The following is a 20,082-nucleotide window of genomic DNA, read 5'->3' as shown; positions in this document are numbered from 1 at the left end:
CTTGAGAAACATATTTTTCCAGTGAATTCGGACGCTGATGGCCCTAAAAACTACTGGCCTGCATCCAGGTCCCTGGCCCACAGGGCATTTGGTCTTTGGGCTGGGGGGCCGGCAGCCTCTCCCACCTCTTGGCTAGGCACCTTAAGCACAGGGAGAGGAGACATAGGGTGGTGCACGCGAGAAGCACCCAACCTCATGCTCCACTTGCTTTTGCCAAGTCTCTGGGTGCTGACTGCGCATGTCACTCCCGGGCAGCAAACTTGGCCTTGGCAGCCTGCCCTCCTTGTCCTCTCTCGGTCCAGCCTCGACCAGGGTAGGCAACACAAACCCACTCACTAGAAAACCCACAGGCCCCCGCTTGCCAACCCCTAGGCACGCAGGTGGGGAGTCCTCACTGCCAGCCCTGCCCTGTCCTCTCGCTCCTGGGCCGGAGGTATGTAGAACCAGGCATTGGGTGGTGAGAGACACTTTCCATGGGAACGCTGCCTGCCCCTCTACGCCCAAACCCTCCCTGATGCCCTCTGTCCCCAGCATCCCTTCTGACGTTCAGAAGCGCCCCAGTGCCCAGCTGATGGAGGGCAGTGGCAACGGCTCAAACGTCTCTGGGGGAACCAGGTGGGTGACCGGCCCCTCCCTCCAGCTATCCGTTCCTCAGTCCCAGCGCGTTTCACGTCTGCCTGTGAGACACTGGCAGCCCTGGACGCCCCAGTCCTGCGAACGCTGCCCAAACAACTCCAGGGACTTCCCGCGCCGCCAGATTGAGCGCGCTCCGGGACTGAGCGCGCTCCCATGACCCCCCGCGCTGCACCGCCGCGCTGGCAGAACTTGGGAGCGCCTGCGCGGCCCTAGGCCCCAAGGCTCAGGGCGCAGGCGCGGCCCTGCTGGGAGGCTAGCGTGGGACTTATGGGGCGGCTGCGCGCACGCAGGGGGCGTGGCTGCGCGGCGTGTTCGGCCTGTGCGCGCAGCGCGGGTCCGCTCGGGAGTCGCTCATTTCGGCCGGAGGGTCAGTGGGGCGCGGGAGCCCGAGCGGCCGGCTGGGTCCCCCGCCCCTGCATCGCTTCCTAACTTCCAGTCCGCAGAGAAGCGGTCGGAGTCCCCGGACTGGGTCCCAGTTGCCTTTCCGAACGGCGAGCCTCAGTTTCTCGGTCCGCGCTGCGGGCTGGGGGGATCCTGGAATCATTTTCGGGTGGTTCCCGCGGTCTTCGGAGGTCGCCCCCGCACCCTGCCTCGCCTCACGGCGGTCGATATTGTTCTGCACTTTTTAGGTGGCACTTGGACTCTCGCCGTGGGAGGGAGACCGGTCCGCAGTCTCCAGCGGCAGATTCGTGGACCCTCTTCACAGACGCTTCGCGCAGCCTCAGGTAGGTCGGCTTCTTTTTGCAGTGGGACCTGTGAGCTCATTCCCGGCGGTTTCCTGCATGGCGTTTGCGGGAGGGGTGGTGCAGTGGTCTGCCCTCCACTTGCTATGAGGCTTTGGGCAAGTTACTCTACCCCCGGGGCCCCTGGTCTCCTCGGAGCTGAGAACGCTCCAGCGTTCGCGGTGCTTTTTGGCTTTGAGGAAGCAAATGCGCGTGCGTCCCGGTACGTGCTCCTTGAGTAGAGCGCTGTGCAGTCCAGGAGAAGGGCCCAAATTCCTCGGGTTAGGGTGGGGAGAGAAGAGGTCAACAGACTGGTAGCCAAGGCTCCTGAGTGTTAAGAGACCCAGGCTTAGGAAACTTCAGGCTCAAGCAGGGCTGGCTGGTTGGAGCAAGGGAGCCTTCTCCCTCAGGCAGCAGAGGGCACACAGGCATGTCGATGAGCAGGCAGGGGACAGCTAGGGTTCTGACTGGGGATGGGAGTTTGGGACTGAGAGGAAGCCTGGACAGAGACCTGGGTAGTGTGCACTGTCTCCTGGGCATGGGATGTGGTTTTTGCGTGCAGCCTAGCACTTAACCTCAGATTGGTGGCAGGAGCTGGGGTGTGGTTCGCAGTCACTGGTTTTCAGAACTCAATGAGGAACGGAACTGGACTCAGAAGTGAACTGCATTTGTGTGCTGCCCCTTGGGCCACTGCTGCTGGCAGGCTCTAGCATATTCTTTTCCTGCGTTAGCATGGGAGGGGCTTTCAGGTGGAAGAACCCCACAGAGGGAGAGCTGTACCTGAAAGGTTTCAGAATGCTTGGCTGCCAAAGGTAGGTGGTGGTGGCCCTAGCAGGTTCGAGTGCTGCAGGCTAACCTGGGAGGTGCTCAGTAGAAAGGCCAGCAGAACTGTGTCTGCCTGGAGGAACTCACTCTGATGGGGATAGGAGAGAGAAACACATGGACAACTATGCACAAAGGTGTGTGCAGGCCGTGGTGCCCCGACGTGATGAGTTGATGGACCGTTAAGGTCTGTGTGGAGAGGTTGCAGAGTGTGTTCTGCCGTGACTATAAGTGGACCTCCCTTTGCAGAGAGACTGAGGAGGTGGCCTGAGAGGGTTCCTGGCGTTGGAAGGGAACTGTGTCTGGTGATGGTTGCAGCCTCCTTTTCCACTTCAGGTCTCTCTGGGCTGCTCAGGGTTGATGACCACTGCTCTCCAGGCCCTTTACAGGAGTGACTTTGGGGTGGCGAAAGAAGACGTAGCAAGTGGGATTAAACGTGGGGGTTTGGGTGCTGGGCTGTTGGCAGGAATGGGGAAGCAGGGAGGTGGCGTTCGGGGTTGGTGACGTTGCCAGCAGGCTATACTTTGAGTGGTGAGGTGAGTCTGGAAAGCATGGGTGAGGAGGCTGGAGGGCACAGAGAATAGCGGGCCCGGGGCTTCTGTTGGGCATAAAGGTAGGCCTTCCAAGCTCCTAGTGCTTTGATGTTAAAGGATCTTGTGACACGGTCTACTCATAAAACAGTCTGTGTGTGGGGTGACTAGGGGACTCCTCGGTGGATTGAAGGGTAGTTCATAACCAGCATGGTGATGTGTGGTGGTTAAGCTGTGGTCTTTAAAGCCAGGTTCAGCTGCCTCCATCACTTACTGGTGGGTGCTTTGTGGCCGCAGACAAGTGACTTCACTCACCACTGTGCCTCTGGTTCGATGAGAGTACCAGCTTCATCGGGGGTTAGTGTTTGGCACAGAGTAGTCAGTAAAAGGTTGCTACTGTTGTTGTCCAGAAACTCCCTGACAGCCAGCCAGGCCATCCAAGGAAACCCTGGGGGTTCTGATCTGGCCCCCTTTCCTTCTCCTGGGACTGACAGCATCTGCCATCATGCCCATGAAACATCACAGGTGGCGTTTGCCCCCCTTCTCAGACCTCCCAGGCCTGCCTCTTGCGCCCTCCTTCTACTCAGAGCTCCTAGTTGGGTTCCTGGGGTTTGCCTGCTTATTGCCTCCTCTTGCTGCACAGTGGAGATGGTTGGGCCTAGTTCCTGCTCTTCCCCACCTTGTTTTTGGACAGATTGCCTCGGATGATGGCCTGCGTCTGACAGTCCCATCAGCTCTTCTCAGCGCTCCTGAGGCCACAGCTGTCAGCTCCTCTGACCCTCAGCACTTGCCTGGAACGCGTGGGTTTGCCACACCCCTTCTCAGCCCATCTCCGTCCTGTTGTATCATGCCCACCCTCCCTGCTGTGCCATCTCTCCTTTCTTCCTCCTTCCTCTTATAGTTGGTGTGGCAACTCCCTTCTGTTCCCTGCATGCCACCTGGCTGGGGCCGTTGGCAGGGCCTTTGTAATCCCATCCAGGCGGCAGCCAATTACACCAGTGTACACCCTTGGCAGCAGATGGACCAGGTCTCTCCTGGGGTCACGTATGCCCTCCCTTGTGGATCCCTGGATTGAGTGGCCCTGCTGTGGGGACCCTGTGTGTGTGCACACAACCATGGAGCAGAAGAGCACGGCCATTAGTGCTCCCGGCGGTAAACCCACAGAAAGGGGGCTCCCGGCTCTGCACATGCCTGGCCCATGGCCCCCAGGTGGACTTCCACTGGGTGCCAGTCTCACACCCATGCACCTTTGATGGTTCCCCATGGCTTCTGGACCGATATGTCCTTTTGCTTTGAGCACTATCAGGACAACCTCACCTGCATCTTCAAGATCCTAGAGCACCTGATGGGCTGAGCCCAGGCATGGGCAGCCCCCTACCTCGACGGGGACCTGCCCCTTCCTGACGATTATGGGCTCTTCTGCCAGGATCTCAAGGAAGTTGTTCAAGACCCGAACAGTTTTACTGAGTACCATTGCTGTAGCACCTTGCTCCCTGCCTCAAGCCAGCCACCAGTGGCCCTGCAGCTGCCTATGGTGAGGCAGTACTTAGCTAGGTACTCAGAGGCCCTGGCACTCAACATGGATGCTGTCCCAGTTGCTGTGGCCACACCTACTGTTTGTAGTTCCAACTCTACATCCAGAAATACTCCCCTGAACAGCAGTGGAGAATAGCCCTGAGTCTGTGGAGTCCCACACCTTGTCTAGTTCTGCATGCAGCACTGATCCTGGTCGTGTGGGGCCAGCCTTGTCCCAGCCAGGGGAGGTGACCCCTTCACCTGTCCCTGTACTTTCAGGATCTGTTAGCCTGCCTGCCCAGAAACCAAATCCAGTTCCACCAGGGTGCCCAGAACCCTAGAAGACAGAGGAGGAGGTTTCTGAGACAAGAGGTAGACCAGAAGGCATCTTTAGGTACCCCATAGTGGGTGGGGGACATCTCAGAGGTCCCAGGAGACCTAGCAGTTTCTCCCACTCCCCACTCCACAGCCCCGGATTCTGCACATAGCCTAGGCAAATGCAGCAGTGCTCCTTGTGATGAAATGGCTTACATAGCTGAGGAACCCCACAGCCCCCCAGCGGGACAGGGTGGCCTTCCCAGATATTGCTTTATCCACTTGTTTTATTGCTGGGCAGGAGGTGCACCTGTTTGGGCTCTGCTCTTAGCACAAACAGCCCTTTTGTCCCCTCACCACCCCACCTCCTGTTCTAGCAGAATATTGGGCTGTATGCTGTGCCTGTCATCCCCTGACTTCCCCAGTGGCCCAGAAGCTGCCTCCCTGTAGGTTCTCAGCTGCATTTCCACTTGTTGGACAGAGTTTCATATAGCAGTCCTCATCAGATATTTGTATGTCTTTATAACCACTCCACTCCCCAGACCCCTTTCTCAATGTTGACTAGACTGGACGAGGTCTGCCATGTCACCCCTGTTTGGTTCTGTCCCTGGATGGTGTCTCTACTTTGTCCTCCTTCCCCATCTTGGCTCCCTGTGACCTGTCTCCTCTGGGCTGGAATTTAAAGCTGCGTGGAGGAGGCAGCCACTTTGATCATTTAGTATGAGTGGGATGGCAGAGAAAGATGCTTCCCGATGGGTTTACCAGCAGCCTTGGCCAGCTAGGAAGGTGAGATACAGGCCTCCTTGCCAGTCTCAATTCAGTGTCAGGCATTTTCCCCTTTCATATATTAACATTCTGGTTATACCTGGTTTTCTTCAGAAGTTGGCATGAATTTGTGTCTCAGTGCCTTTGCCCATGTGCCTCCCACTTTCTGCTCTTTAGCAGTCCCTGCCTTCCTGCCTGCTCTCACACATTGCTGACTCAACACTTAAACCTTAACACTATAAATGACTTGTATCTTTGGGTAGACTGTGAGCCTCTAGGTCAGGGGCTCCATCTTGATCAGCTTTGTGTCCCTGGTACACAATTTGGTGCTCATTAAACATAATGTTGACCCATGGCTCAGCTTGTGGTGTGGTGGCTGCTGATGAGCAGAGCTCTTATTTTGTTGGCAGGAACGCTGTTGCTGGTTCTGTTGGGAACAGGCTAGGCCCTAGCCATGACTAATCTAGGTCGGTTTTGGAGGTGTGATTTCTGGTGGGGGCTTTGAGAATTGAAGGGTCTGATTGAAGGAAGGAGTTAGGCTGAATATGTGGGAGGGGGAGGCTTGTCAGGTAGAGTGTGGTTTTGAGAACTGACTTCCTAGAGCTGGAGGTGAAGTGAGGAACAGGCAGCAGACCAGAGCGGTGAGGCCCAGGGGCCAGAGGATTGGAATGAAGAAAGACCTGTTCTGTACAAGGATGGGTTTTCTAATAATGAGAGCTGAGAAGCTCCCTTAAGCCAACTTTAAGACAGGATGGGTACAGTGCACCTACCCAGAGGGACAATTAGATAAGAACGTCAAGGCCCTTCAGTTTTACGGTTGCGGAAACAACACTATCCTGGAAAGTAGGAAGAAAAAAATAAGTGGAAATGTGAACTGCTACTAAAACTAATTACTTTAGAGAAAAATTAGAAATAAGGAAACATCTGGTAAAAATTTTTAAGTAAAACAGACATTGTTGGGATTATTTTATTTAGTAATTATCACTTTCAAAGGCTCTAGGTTCAGATGGTTTTATGCGTGAGCTATTTTAAGGCCCAGATGCCTTGTAAATAAAACAGTTGCAAGTCTTAGAAGTAAGTGGGAAGCTGATAGAACCCTAAAAGCAGACAAGCAAGCTAACAGAAGAAATCACTGTGCAGCCTCGATTCTGATCAAGTGTGGAAAATCCCTGCACATTGTAACCCAGCCCCAGACGCACTGCTGCCCCTCCACGCTATTGCTCAGGTCTGGACCCTCCTTTTTCAGACCCAGCTCAGACTGTTTCCCACCCCCACGCCCTGGCCTGCCAGTGGGTCTGATATTGTTGGCCATATCTTTTGAGTTGGTAAGATGTCTCTGACAATAGAACCTGGGGTTACTTTCTGGGGTGATGGCCCAGTCACTTAGTTGACATCCCCTCTCTTGCTGGCCTCTGCACAGGGCACCTTTCTCATCTACATTTAGTGGACCTGAAGTGAATCCCTTTCAGCTCAAGATTCCCGTCTTCCCTTCTGACCCCCCACTCCCACCCCATTGCCATCTCCCTTGGGCCCCAGGCAGCTCCTGCCAGCTTGGTTTGTAGTCTGGCATATGAGGGCCAACTCGCCCAAGGCAGGCCCAAGAGGATCTGTGGAGAGGTCAGATGACCTGTGTTTTCATTTGGAAAATGGGTCCCATTGTGGTTGGGCTCTCATGACGAAAAGAAATGAGGGCAGGGCCTTTGTGACAAAGATAAGGTTGTCAGTTGCTGGGTGCCCTCGAGGGTGGGATCAGGAGAGGCCTGGCCTTGCAGACGCAGTGCACGTGGTGTTGCAGAGTGACAGTCTCATTGGCAGCCAGTGCTGTGCCCTGTCTTTGGGCACATGCAACGACCTAGCTGCTTTTCCGTTCTGAGGGGGTAGAAGGAACACAGAGAACCAGGACAGGAGGCCCTGCCATGCTGGACATGCATGACGGGAGGAGGCTCCTGGGTCATTCGCCACTCCCGGCTCTTCACACACAGGTGTGAAGCTAGAGGCTGCTTCTGGGAGCAGGACAGTCTGGCAGGGTTTGCTGGCTGTGCTCAGATTCTGGCCGATGTGCTGGGGTCTGCCTAAATGGATCATCCCATACTTGGCTTTGGAAATAACCTGGAGATTTTATTTCCTAAACGTAGGACATAGTGGGCACTATGGAAGGGTTTTTAAAGTATATGTCTCCAAGGAAAATTTTGACACCAGAAAATTTTAACACCATACAGTCCTATGAGAGATGGAACTTTTTATAAAGCTGCAGCAATGAAAGTACTTGGAATTGGTGTGGATGGATGAACAGAGGGGAATAGAGAACTTTGAAATAAAGCCAAATAAATGCAGGAATTTAGTTCATGCTAAAGGTATTGTTTCAAATTAATGGGGGTGAAATGGATTATTCAGTAAAAGGAGTTGGAACAACTGGTTAGCCATCTGGAAAATAGTAAAACTGGATACCCGCCTCCCTCTGTGCCAGGCTCCACTCCGGATGGATTAAAGATTTCAATATTTAAAAAGCCATAAGAGTACTACGGGGAAGTATGGGTGAATATTTTTTTTCTTCCTGTGATCCCAGAACTTTAAAAGTTGTAGATATCCAGAATTGCTGAAAGTATGGAGAGAGAGGCTTTTTCTTACTGTTGGTGGGAATATCAAATATTACAATTCAGCCACGTAACACTTCTAAGCACACAGACTCTGGCCATTTGCCTTCGTGCAGGGGCCGTTCTTCCTCAGTGTGGGGCTTCAGAACACGCACTTGGTCACATCGTGCTTCCACTTGCAAGCTCATGGTCCTTGGTGTCACCTGACCTCATAAGGCGGGGGGAAGATCGAATGAGATAAGGCCTGTGCAGGGGCCTGAACCCTGCCAGGTGCCTAGTGGGCACTCACTGCGAAGCTGGAAGCAGCCCAAAGGTCCTGTAGTACGGAGTGAGGTACACAGAGCTGTTGTCCTGTCACATCAATCAGGATGAGCCAGATTGTGCTGCGGTAGAAACCTCCCACGTCTCACTACTCACCTGTCCCAGACCAGCTGGGGTGCCCCCTGCCCATTGCAGAGGACCTGTCCTGACAGGAGTTCACTGGATGCATTTCTCCACAACCACAGAGGCGGGGGAAAGACCACAGTGAACCACAAGTGATACTTGTCACTCCTTTTCCGTTACTGTGGCCAAAGGCAGCTGCCAGACTACACCTGAGTTCTGAGGGATGAGTGGCTAATCCCCCCTTGGGGTGGGGCCATGAGCACGGGGAACGGGAACCTGACACACACACGGTGCAGCCGTCGCCAGAGTGGGGGCAGGCCTGCATCAGTACCTGTGAAAAGATGGCTGTGAGCTTACTAAGGCATTGGGGCCTAAACAGCAGAATGTATTTCTCCCAGTTCTGGAGGCTGGAAGCCCAAGATCAAGGTGCTGGCAGGGTTGTTTCTCCTGTGGTCTGTCCCCTTGGCTTGGGATGGCCATATTCTCCCTGTGTCCTCACATGGTTGTCTCTCTGTGCCTGTCCGTTCTAATTTCCTCTTAGAAGGACACTAGTCCTATTGGATTAGGGGCCACCCATATGACGTCATTTAACCTTAATTCCTCTTTAGAGGCCCTGTCTCCAAATAGACTCACATTCTGAGAGGATAGGGGTTAGAACTTCAACATGTGAATTGGGGGGGGGGGGGGACGACACAATTTGCCCATAATAATGCCCAAGATGCATTTCTTGTTTTTCATTTTTACAATTTCCAACAGTGCTATGGTGAGCACCCTTTGAGCATCGCTGAGTGGTGGGGTACAGAGCCCCTCCAGGCCACAGCAGCAGAACATGCTGGGAACTCTTTCTTATTTCAGAAATCTTTGCCTGCCTGAGGGTACAAAGACATTACCCTGTATTTCCCAGTTTTCATGTTTTGCCTTTTACATTGACTCTCAAGTCGGCTCGTGACTCATGGCATGGCTTGCAGAGGGCTCTGCTGTGGTCATCAGATAGCCAGCGACAGCCAGGGCCCCTCCACGCTCCCTGCACCAGATGTAGAATAGAAGTGGGAATCTCTTTGAGGTGTGGAGCCGCTGAGTTTGGGGGCTTGTGTTTTCCACAGCGTGACCTATCCTTCCCTAATGAGTAGAGGACCCTTTTCCCACAGGGTGTGGACCTTCCCACCCCAGGTTAAGATGCCCAGCTGCCCCAGCCTGTCCATGGTGCCGTCTTTCTCATGCATGCCTGGCTCTCTGGTCTGGGCTGTCCTCCACCAATGATCTAGCTTTATAGTCAGTCTTCACTATTTGGTAGAGAAATGTTCCCACCTGCCCGTCCCCCCCACTGACACTTTGTTCTTAAAGTTGTCTTGGCTAGTTTTAAAGACACATGTCATAAACACAGATGTGGAGAGGATGGTACAGTGGACCGTGGCCTGTCCGTTGCTCAGCTCCAGCGGTGGTCAGTCCTGATCCTGGGGCCACCGTGTTGGTGGACTGTGTGTGCGGTGCCAGACAGAGGAAGTCCTGAGCTCACTTTCTCTTTGGGCTGTGGTGCCCTCACTTGTAAATGGGCAACATGATCTCTGTTACAAAGGTGTTGATGGTGAGCCTGGGAGGAGCCCCTGGCCTGCGGGGTGCCCTTGGCAGCCCATTCCTTCTCTCCTAGCCTCAGGTGTGCACAGCCAGGGCTGGGGCCTGTGGGTGGTGGGCACTCATCCACTTGCCAGTGCGGGCAGTGAAGAGGAACATCCTGGGCTGCTCTCCACCTATGTGCCTGAGCAGCACGGGGTCTGGGCTGACAGTGGGCCCACACTCGGCCGTACAGCTGGTGAAGTGCAGGTGCTTCGTGGTCGGTGCAGGGACGCCTGGCACCGGGAGTGCCACAGCTCATGCCCCGTGGGGTCCTGGGTGCAGAATGTCGTTCACCTTGACACTTCTGCACCATAGCCAGGGTTTTCTGAAGGCCACAGGTGGGGAGATGGGCGGCTTGTGAGGGCCTGCCCGGTAGGGGAATCCAGGAAGCATGGGATGGCCAGGTACCTGATCCTGTGTGCTATCCCGTAGGGCATGGCAGCCAGCCTTCCCACCACCAAGACCCTGTGTTCCTCCCCCGGAAAATCAGGGTGCAAATGGGAGCCATGGATGGTGGTGGCCAGGAGGGTCAACCGGGGCCAGTGCGGCTCTGCGCCTGTGTTTCCACCCCGCTCCAGGTACCCGCTTCACAATGCCTCCTGGTCCCTGTCATCATGTCCCATGCCCCCGTCCCCCTCCGTCCCCCTCCACCCCTCACAAGTTGTTGAACTTTTGCAAGGCTCCCTTTGCTGCCTGTGTAATGGAGAGAATTTCTGCCTTGCATGTGCTTGGAGGCAGCAGGCCCCTCAGGGCTAACATCACTGTCCCTGATCCTTTCCTCCCCCAAGGCTTCGATCACAAGGCACTGCCAGTGGCTGTTAGTGCCAGTGGCTGTGCATGTGTGTGTGCACAGACCCAACAGCCCATTGTGAACGTGCGGTGTATCTGTGGGCCCATAATTTGCACATCTGTGAATGTGTGTGTTAGATCGGTGGGGGGACTCCCCTGCCTGAGGCAGCCTTTGTCGCAGGAGCAAACACAGATCCCTTGTCAGAAAGTGTATCACCACCACCATGGTTACAGATCCCCTCTCCAAGTGGGATCAAGTTCCCAGGAACTGCCTGGGCCCTAGGCCCATGCAGATTGGCCCATTCCATGCCCACGGTGAGAGTCGTCTGGGTGCTGTCATCAGCACTGGGCAGCTGGCTGCCGTGGACCAGATCTCATGGCGGAGTGGGCCCCAGAGGCTGGCACTGGCGCGTGGGAATGGTCACACTTCCTGTAAAACAACGAGCTTTTCCGTGTGTTCACCAGGGGACAAAACTGCTGCTGGCCTGGCTGGCTTCCCACCCCTGCCTGTAAGTTTGTGCAGGCAGGCTGGCTGAAAATGCCCCCGAGTTGGGCTTCCTTCCTGCCATCTTGCCAGGCTCCCTGGACCTGGTCCTGGGGGTGATGGGCGTCCTCAGCCGCAGCTTCAGGTGCCTGTTTGTGGAGCGGCCCCGCCTGCCCAGCCTGCCTGCCTCTGCTGCCCAGCAGCCCCTCGCCCTGGCATTTCCTTTCAGTCTAGCAAGATTGGCCTGTCCCCCTGTCCCAAGCAGAGGTCTGCGACTGCTGGCCTCAGTGGCCCAGCTCCGAAGCCCCTGCTGGCCGTGGGGCACACGGCCACACCTCACACACTGCAGCTGCTGGTTTGTCAGACACCACTGTGCCTTTGTCCGCCGGCTCCCTGCCGGCGTGGGAGCACTGGCTGAGCAGCCAGCAGGTTGTGGTGTGGTGGGGGAGAGCAGGCACGCGGCGGGGAGCGCCGTGCTCACCTCTGCCTCGGCACCCATCATACCACATGGGCCTTGACCCCTGCAGAGGAGCCAGGTCCCAGGGGGTGTGGCTGTAACTTTGCCTCCATTGGCCTCTCCTCCAAACACAGTGGAGTCCTTCCAGAAGGGGTGCTCGCACACCTGGCGGGATGAATGTCTAGACACAGTGTGGGGCACTGCTGGGTTTACTGCAGGAAAGGAGCTCCTATGGGACCTGGGACACTCCTGCCAAGGTCGTGAATCTTCCTGGACGGGGCACCTTCCCCCTCAGAGGAGCCAGGACCGCGTGAGCTTTGCAGTAGCAGAAGGTCTCCAAGTTACGGAGCAAATGATTTGCAGCTCTTGGACAGAACAAGAAGCTTCAGGCCGGGGATGGAGGTGGTGTCAGTCTGTCCCCCAGGGCCTTCAGGAGTGCCGCACTTGACTCTGCCACAGAAGCCTGTGTTTCTACAGCTGTCCCCCAGATCTGCTTTGTGGACTTTCGGGCCCATGGGGAGAGGCCCTGGCTGTACTCGGAGCTCACAGGGGGCTCCTGGCAGCTGGGCTTGGCTGTTTTCCGTGTACGCTCAAGAAACAGCCAGCGTGGAACCTGTTGAGCCTCAGGCCACCATCACCTGCTGCTCCGGGACACCGCTGTGCCAGAGGCAGGCAGGCCTGGGGCTGGCATTCCGTCCCTCAGGGGAAGGGCTGCTGGGGGGCATTCTTTACACCCCCTTACCCCCGCACTGTACACACAGAGTTCCATCCGTCACCGGGAGAGGTGGGGATGGCCACAGTTGGGGTGTGCACTTGCTGCCGGGGAAGGCGGGTGCGGGGGAAGGCGGGTGCGGGTCCAGGCTCCCACCTCCCCACTGGACTCTGAGGCCTGCTGTGCGCAGGGCTGCTGGGAGCACTATCCTCCCTCCCTCAGCCCTCCCTCCCAGGCGGGGCTGGCCGCACTGCGTCCCCGGAACCCCTCCCTGGGATCTGCATCTTTGAAGCCACGGATACTGACAGAGGATTCAATGAATCCAAGGTCGCCAGTTGGGTGTTGACAGATGCCCGGCCACGATACTATTTCTGATTTAATAACCAAATGGGAGGCTGGCCCTTGGTAATAATTAGGGCTAATTACTGAGGAGGTGTTGACAGACGGGCTGAGAGGAAACAAACTACCTTTATCCCCAGGCTTAGAGTCAGATTACCGGCCCAGTGCTATCTGCCCCTCAGAAAGTAGACGCTTCAATCACTCACCGAGGCTTCAAAGGGGAAAGGGCCCTGACAATGCACGGGGTTTGGAAAGGAGCTATGAAGTGCGCCTTTGACTCCGAATCGCCAAACGGAGCCCCATTCCAGGAATGGATTCTTTGTGAAGTTTGAGTTACCCCCGGCAAACCTGCCTCCCTGGCTCGGGGCCGGGGAGGGGTGCTATGGGCACAGGCTGGTGCCGGGACTGGCCTGACCCGCCCTGGTCCCTCCTAGGCTGGGCCTGTGCCTGGCAGCCCACGGGGCCTGAGCAGGGAGGTGCAGCATGCTTTCCTTGGCCCAGGGAATGTGTCCAGTTCTTTGTGGCGGTGAGCTGCAGGTAACGGGATAGGGATCTTACTACTCCAGCAGGCTTGTTCCTTCCCTTGTCTCATCTGCACATGCTTTCTAAAGCTGTTGTGGGCAGATCTAGGCTCTCTGGTTTTGTATTGTTTTGTTTTGTTTTTTAGGCGGGGAGGGGCAGAGAGAATCTCAAGCGGGCTCCATGCCCAGGTCAGAGCTCGATCTCACAACCCCGAGATCATGACCTGAGCTGAGATCAAGAGTCAGACTCTTAACCGACTGAGCCACCCAGGCACCCGTAGTCTGGGCTCTCTGGAAGGGGCTGTGCCCTTGGCCTTATTTATTGCAGGACCACCCCTCTGGGGCCTGGGCATCACTCACTGGGCTGCCCCCACCCCTGGCTTGAGTAGTGAGCCAATGCTGTGGATGGGACACTAACCCCCAGGAGCCCCAGTGACAGGGTGACGACTTGGAAAGGGGTTGTCCTAAGTTGTAGGCTCGTTTCTGATGCCTGTATGTGCACCTGCTGACTCCCCTGGGACTCCCTGCATTTCAAAGACCATAGAGGGCAGTGGTCAGACCTCCATTCCCCTGGTGGGAAGCAGCAGCCCCAGAAAGTTTCCCAGTGACCTGCCCTGGACCGCCCAGGTCGCTATGTCTGTGATGTGGCTTCGAAGGGCCAGTCTGGGCCTCTTGCTGTAGTCTGTCCTGATCAGGAAGGCAGGAGGGTGATGAAACAGTGTTGAGGACGGGCCTGTCCAGAGACCATCTTTCTGGTTCCAGCTGTAGCCTCGGAATCACAAAGTGAGTAGGTCTCTGTTCCTGCCAGCCTGGAGGACCAGCCAATTCAGAGGCTTCCCGCTGGGATGGCTGTGTACTTCAAGGAGAGAATGAGTTGGTCTGGCTGGTGAACAGTCTTGTGAGATCAGCATTCTTCCTTTCCCCGGCATGCTGCTTTGCTTCTGGAAGTAACCATGGTGGAGTGGAAGAAACCATGGTGGTGATGATGATGATGGTAAAAGTCATCAGCTAATTTGTTTAGCTGAATACTCACTCCCTCGTATTAGGGGCACTATGGATGACTTTAAATCTATTTCTATGAGGGCAAAAATAGGATGGTGAATTATTTTAAATGGGAAAAGCTGTCCCAGGATGCCATCCAGGGGATCACATTACATTTAGTTGTCAGATGTCCTTGGTCTCCTCTGGTCTCCTCTGTGACAGTTTCTTAGACTCTCCCTATTTTTATAGCCTTGACAGTTTTATGGGGTACCCGTCAGGTCTTTTGTAGAATGTTCCTCAGCTAGGATATGTAACGTGTTTGTCTCATGATCAGACTGGGGCTGTGGGTTTCCGGGAGCCAGACCTCAAAGATAAAGCACCATCTCATCACATATTAATGGTACATGCTGTCAAAATGACATTACTGTTGATGTCGGCCTTGGTCACCTGGCTGAGGTAGTGGTTGTCAGGTTTCCTCTCTGTAAAGTTAGTCTTTTCTCTCCCTTTCCAGACTGTCCTCTTAGGAAGGAAATCAGTATGGGCAGCCCCTCATGAGGGGTGGAAGTTCTACTCCACATCCTTGAGGGCGTTGTAGCTACACAGATTTTTTGGAATTTTCCTGCATGCAAGATTTGTCTCTCCCCCATTTATTTATTTCTTCAATCATTTTATTTTATCAGTATGAACTCATGAGTATCTGTTATTAATATGATCATTACTATGAAATGTACTTAGATTGAGTCTTAACACCTGCCCACAGCAGCACCACCACAATCCCAACGCAGAAACTGATCCATTACCTCAGAACTTTCCTCCTGCTCCCCCTCGGTAGTCAGCCTCTCCCCTGCCCCTGGCCCCTAGCCACTGCCCACCTGTGCTCTCTACCTGGTTGGGCCGGAACGCCATATAACTAGGCTCATACTGTATGTAACCTTTCACTCACCGTAATTCTCTGGAGATCCATCCATGTTGTTGCGTTTTTCAATAGTTTGTTCCTTATTATTGCTCCAGAGTATTCCATTCCGGGCGCCTGGGTGGCACAGCGGTTAAGCGTCTGCCTTCGGCTCAGGGCGTGATCCCGGCATTATGGGATCGAGCCCCACGTCAGGCTCCTCCGCTATGAGCCTGCTTCTTCCTCTCCCACTCCCCCTGCTTGTGTTCCCTCTCTCGCGGGCTGTCTCTATCTCTGTCAAATAAATAAAAAAATCTTTGAAAAAAAAATGAGTATTCCATTCACCTATGGATGGTCATTTGGGGCAATGTGAACAGAACTACTGTACACATTCATGTACAAAATTGCACATCAATTTTCATTTCTCTAGAATAAATATCTAGGGTTAGGTTTGCCAGGCAATATGATACATGTATATTTAATTCTGTAAGAAACTACACACCCATTTTCCAGAATGCTTTGTACCATTTTGCATTCTTATGAACAATGTATGAGAATTCTGTGCTCCACCTTTCCCATCAGCACTTGGTTTTGTCAGGTTTTGTTCCTTTTTTTTTTTTTTTTTTTTTTTTAGCCATTCGTGGCCTTCAGTCCCATCTCATCTAAATTGTCAAGCTTATGTCCATTGAGTTGTTCATAGGATTTCCTTAATGTTTGTTGTGTCTCGAGTGCTAATCCTTTTTTCGTGAGGATAGTGTGTTTCTTCTCCCTTTTTTGTAGTTATCTGGCTAGATAGAGATTTGTCAATTTTATGAATCTCTCTAAAGAATTGATCTCTGATTTTATTGACTTTATTGCTTTACTATTCTCTATTTCATTTGTTTCTGCTCTATCCTTATCATTTCCCTCCTTTAGCTTGCTTTGGGTCTTATTTTGCTCCTCTTTTTCTAGTTTCTTAAGGTGCAGACTACATCATTGATTTGAGATCTTTCTTTTTCTAATGTAAGCATTTTTTTTCCTTAAGTAATCTCCACCCAGCATGGGGCTTGAACTCATGACCCTGAGATCCAAGAATCTTATGCTCTACTGACTGAGTCAGCCAGGTTTATCTCGAATGTAGGCATTTAATGCTATATATTTTCCTCCATGCTCACTTTAGCTGAATCCTACAAATTTTGATTATTTCATTTTTCATTTTTATTAAGTGCAAAATATTTTCTAATTTCTCTTGGGACCTCTTTGACCAATTATTTCAAAGTATATTGTTCATTTTCCAAATATCTGGAGATTTTCCCGTTACCTTTCTGTTACCAATTTCCAGGTTAATTCTATCATGTTAGAGAACATATTTTGTATGCTTTTGTTTCTTCTTCATTTTTTACGGTTTTGTTTTATGACCCAGGATATGGTCTATCTTGATGAATATTCCATGTGCATTTGAGAAGAATGTGTTTTTTTCTCTTGGGTAGAGTATTCTCTTAATGTCAACGAGGTCAAGTAGGTAGATAGTATTAGTCAGGATTTTGTATGACTTTTTGGCCACTTATTCAGCTAATTACTAAGGAGGAGTTTAAGTCTTAGCTATAATTACATATTTGTTTATTTCTGCTTTCAGTTCCATCCGTTTTTCCTTCACGCATTCTGAAGCTCTGTTGTTAGCTGAATACATATATAGGACTCATGTCTTTTTGATGAATGGATACCTTTTATTATTTTGTATCCTTTTTTTTTTTTAAAGAGACGTGAGATTTTTTTTTTTTTAAGATTTTATTTATTTATTCGACAGAGATAGAGACAGCCAGCGAGAGAGGGAACACAAGCAGGGGGAGTGGGAGAGGAAGAAGCAGGCTCATAGCGGAAGAGCCTGATGTGGGGCTCGATCCCAGAACGCCGGGATCACGCCCTGAGCTGAAGGCAGACGCTTAACCGCTGTGCCACCCAGGCGCCCCTATTTTGTATCCTTCTTATCCCTGGTAATATTCCTTTCTCGGAGGCCTACTTTCTGTGACATTAATATATTTCTCCAACCAACTTTCTTTTATTGTATATATAGTAATTCTTTTTCACCTTTTTACTTTTAATCTGTTTTTATATTTAAAGTGGGTTTCTGCCAGGTAACTTACATTTGGGTCTTTTTTTTTTTTTAATAGGTTATAATTGTTAGATCTGATAATTGACATGTTGAGAGCATTTGTATTTATTGTAATCATTTACATGATTCTATTTTGGTCTATTTTGTTGCTTTCCCTTTCCCTTTTTCTTCTGATTTTTTGGTTCCTCTGTCTCCTCTCTCCTGTCTTCTTAGGAATTATTTAAATGTTTTCAAATACTCTGTTTAAATTTTTCTATTGGCTTTTTGGCTATATCTCTTTGTATTACATGTTTTTAATGGTTCGTCTAGAGATTGCAGTGTACGTTCTCAATCTTTCACAGTCTTTTTAGGGTTAATATTATTTTTCATTTCAAGTAAAATATAGAAGCCTTACAATCCTATAGGTCCTCTTACCCTCCTGCCTTCATGTGATAGCTGTCATATTGAAAACCCTACCAGATGGTGTTATCGTTTTAACAATATACATGTTCACTTAAGAGGTGAAAATTTGTCTTTTATATTTACCTGGATATTTACTATTTCTCTTCCTCTGCCTTCTGGAAGTTCCACATTTCCTTCTGATTATCATTATCTTTGAGCTGTAGAACCTCCTTTAGTATTTCCTTTATTCCACATCTGCAGGCAAGAAATTCGCTTAGTTTTCCTTCATCTGAGAATATCTATTTTTGCCTTCATTCCCAAAAGAGAATTTACTGGATATAGAGTTTTTTCTTTCTATACTTTAAAGATATTCCACTGTCTGCTGGCTTTCGTGGTTTCTGATGAGAAATCCACACCAATTCAGACTATTATTTCCCTATGTATGTGTCATCACTGTCAAGAGTTTTTTCTTTATTATTTTTTAGCAGTTTAATGATGTGTTTGAATGTGGTTTTATCCTGCTTATGGTTCATTGAGTCCTTAAATGTATAAATTTTTGTCTCTTCCCAAATTTGTGAAATTTCAGGCAATTATTTATTCAAGTTGTTTTCCTGCTCCATTTCTTTCTCTTCTTCTCAGACTCCAGTTACATGAATCTCAGACCTCTTATTGTTATTCTACAACTCCCTGATGTTCTACTCATTTATTTTAATCTCTTTTCTTTCCGATTTTCTATTAGATAATTTCTGTTGACCAAGCTTTATGTTCATTGGCTCTTTCCTTTGTCATCTCCCATTCCATTATTGAAATTTTTTGTTTTGAATATTGTATTACTCAGTTTTGAAATTTCCTTTTAAAAAATTAATTTATGTTTCTCTGCTGAGAATGTTCCTTCTGTTCATTTCAAGTATGTTTACCTTTACCTCATGGAGCATAACTGTAAAAGTTGCTTTAGAATCCTTATCTGATATTCCCAACATCTGAATAGTTTCAAGGTTGGCATCTGTAAGTTGACTTTTCCCTTGAGAACTGCTCTCATTTTCTGGTTCTTGATATGTTGAATAATTTTGTATTATATCCTAGACATATCCTGTTTGAATATTACATGGGGTCCTCTGGAAAATGTTGAGTTTTGTATTAGCAGGCAGTCAACCCAGTTAGAATTGCCACACAAGTTCTGTCTTGCCCTTTGTGGGCTATGGTTTTAATCTCTTTTCAATTTTCAAAGCTTTTGAGAGGCTCCTTTGGGTCTATCCCAGGCTTATGAAATTCAGTAGTGAGCGTGGGACTTTTATGGGTTCATTCACAGAATTAAGAGACCTTTTTCTTTAGCTCTTTCCTCTCTGCAATTCTCCCCCCAACTCCACACACACACTCCATCCAGCAAGATCCCCTTCTCTTGATTCCTGTGGCCAAAAAGACAGAGGTTTCTCTCAGAGTCACTTCTCCCACACAGTGCTGTGTCTAGGGCCCATTCTTGGGGCAGTGCTGAGAGAGAAGAGAAAAACAAGCCATCAGGGATTTCCTCTCACATTCTTTAGACTTTTTCTCTGTAAAGTTGTCCAGAAACTAGTCTATCTAAGTTTTAGCTACTGCTGCCTTGTAGCTGTGCAAGCTGGGCCTACCCCAAGGCAATACCCCAAGACATACTAATAAAAATGGGAAATAATTCCCATACAGGTCACTTCTCCAAGGGTTTGCTTGCCTCCAAAATCTGTCTGTTATTTTTCATTTTTCAGAGTTTTTAGGTAATTGCTTTTTATATTTTGTCTAGAGTTTTTAGTTGCAGTCAGGCAGAGAGAGAGGCTATAGTGAACTTATTTCATCCTGGCCAGATTCAGAAGCCTGTCAATGTGGTTTTAATGTACATTTCTCCATGAGTCATGTTAAGCATCTTTTTATATGTTTAAGGGCCATTTTTAGTTTTTGTGAATGTGAATTCATGTCTTTTGTCCATTTTCTATTTGGTCTTTAGACTTTCCTTAATTTTGAAGATTTCTGTATATTCTAAAGATATTAGAATTTTTATCCCTTTTGACATGCAAAAATTTAAAAATGTCTTAGGTATTTTATCTTCTAATTGGTATTGTGAATGGAGTTTTCTCTAACAGTTTATTGTTTGTGCATATGGAAGCTATTAAGTTCTGTTAGTTTTTTTCCCTTGCTACTATACTAAATTTTTTTTAACGTTTGAATTTGTTTTATTATTAATTACCTAAGGCTGTCATATATATCATCATGTCATCTGGAAGACAATTTAATGTTTTCTTTTCCAAGTCATATGCCTTTAATTGATTTTTCTTATTTAATTGCATTGGCTTAAACCTCCAGTACAGTGTTGAATAATGGTATAGATACTGGGTATTTTGATCTTAGAGGATATACCTCCAATATTTCTTCATAAAGTAATGTGTTGACTGTAGAAGGAGGTGTGTGTATGTGTATTTTAATAATTTTTAAGAAACCCATCAGTTTCTCTTTGGTTAGGTGGGGTTTGTTTTGTTTAAGCTTTTATTTATTTATTTTGAGAGAGTGAG

General features: G+C 50.3%; 2 protein-coding genes across 7 annotated transcripts in view; both read left to right on the top strand.

The window, feature by feature from the left end:
* The first annotated feature begins 274 nt into the window (after positions 1 to 274).
* GNB1L (G protein subunit beta 1 like) overlaps positions 275 to 20,082 on the top strand; it is a 60,006-nt gene continuing 40,198 nt past the window's right edge. The window contains exons 1-2 of one of the 6 annotated variants that reach the window (XM_057305839.1): positions 275 to 433; positions 1,266 to 1,361. The gene's annotated coding sequence lies outside the window, so the exon portion shown is untranslated. Of the gene's footprint in view, positions 434 to 911; positions 1,146 to 1,265; positions 1,362 to 3,419; positions 3,511 to 4,504; positions 4,598 to 20,082 lie in introns of those variants that run through there. The other 5 variants (XM_026486320.4, XM_048221578.2, XM_057305840.1 and 2 more) reach the window with 5 other exon arrangements.
* RTL10 (retrotransposon Gag like 10) lies at positions 3,642 to 5,660 on the top strand. Its single transcript, XM_026486326.3, is given in 6 exon segments — positions 3,642 to 3,761; positions 3,763 to 3,914; positions 3,916 to 3,987; positions 3,989 to 4,372; positions 4,374 to 4,599; positions 4,601 to 5,660. Coding segments are annotated over 6 exon segments (984 nt in total). The 3' UTR covers positions 4,631 to 5,660.

The sequence above is a fragment of the Ursus arctos genome, unplaced genomic scaffold (assembly GCF_023065955.2).
Source record: "Ursus arctos isolate Adak ecotype North America unplaced genomic scaffold, UrsArc2.0 scaffold_34, whole genome shotgun sequence".
NCBI classification, from domain to species: domain Eukaryota; kingdom Metazoa; phylum Chordata; class Mammalia; order Carnivora; family Ursidae; genus Ursus; species Ursus arctos.
The sequence above is the reverse complement of the archived record's forward strand: the minus strand, read 5'-3'. Positions and strand labels throughout refer to the sequence as shown.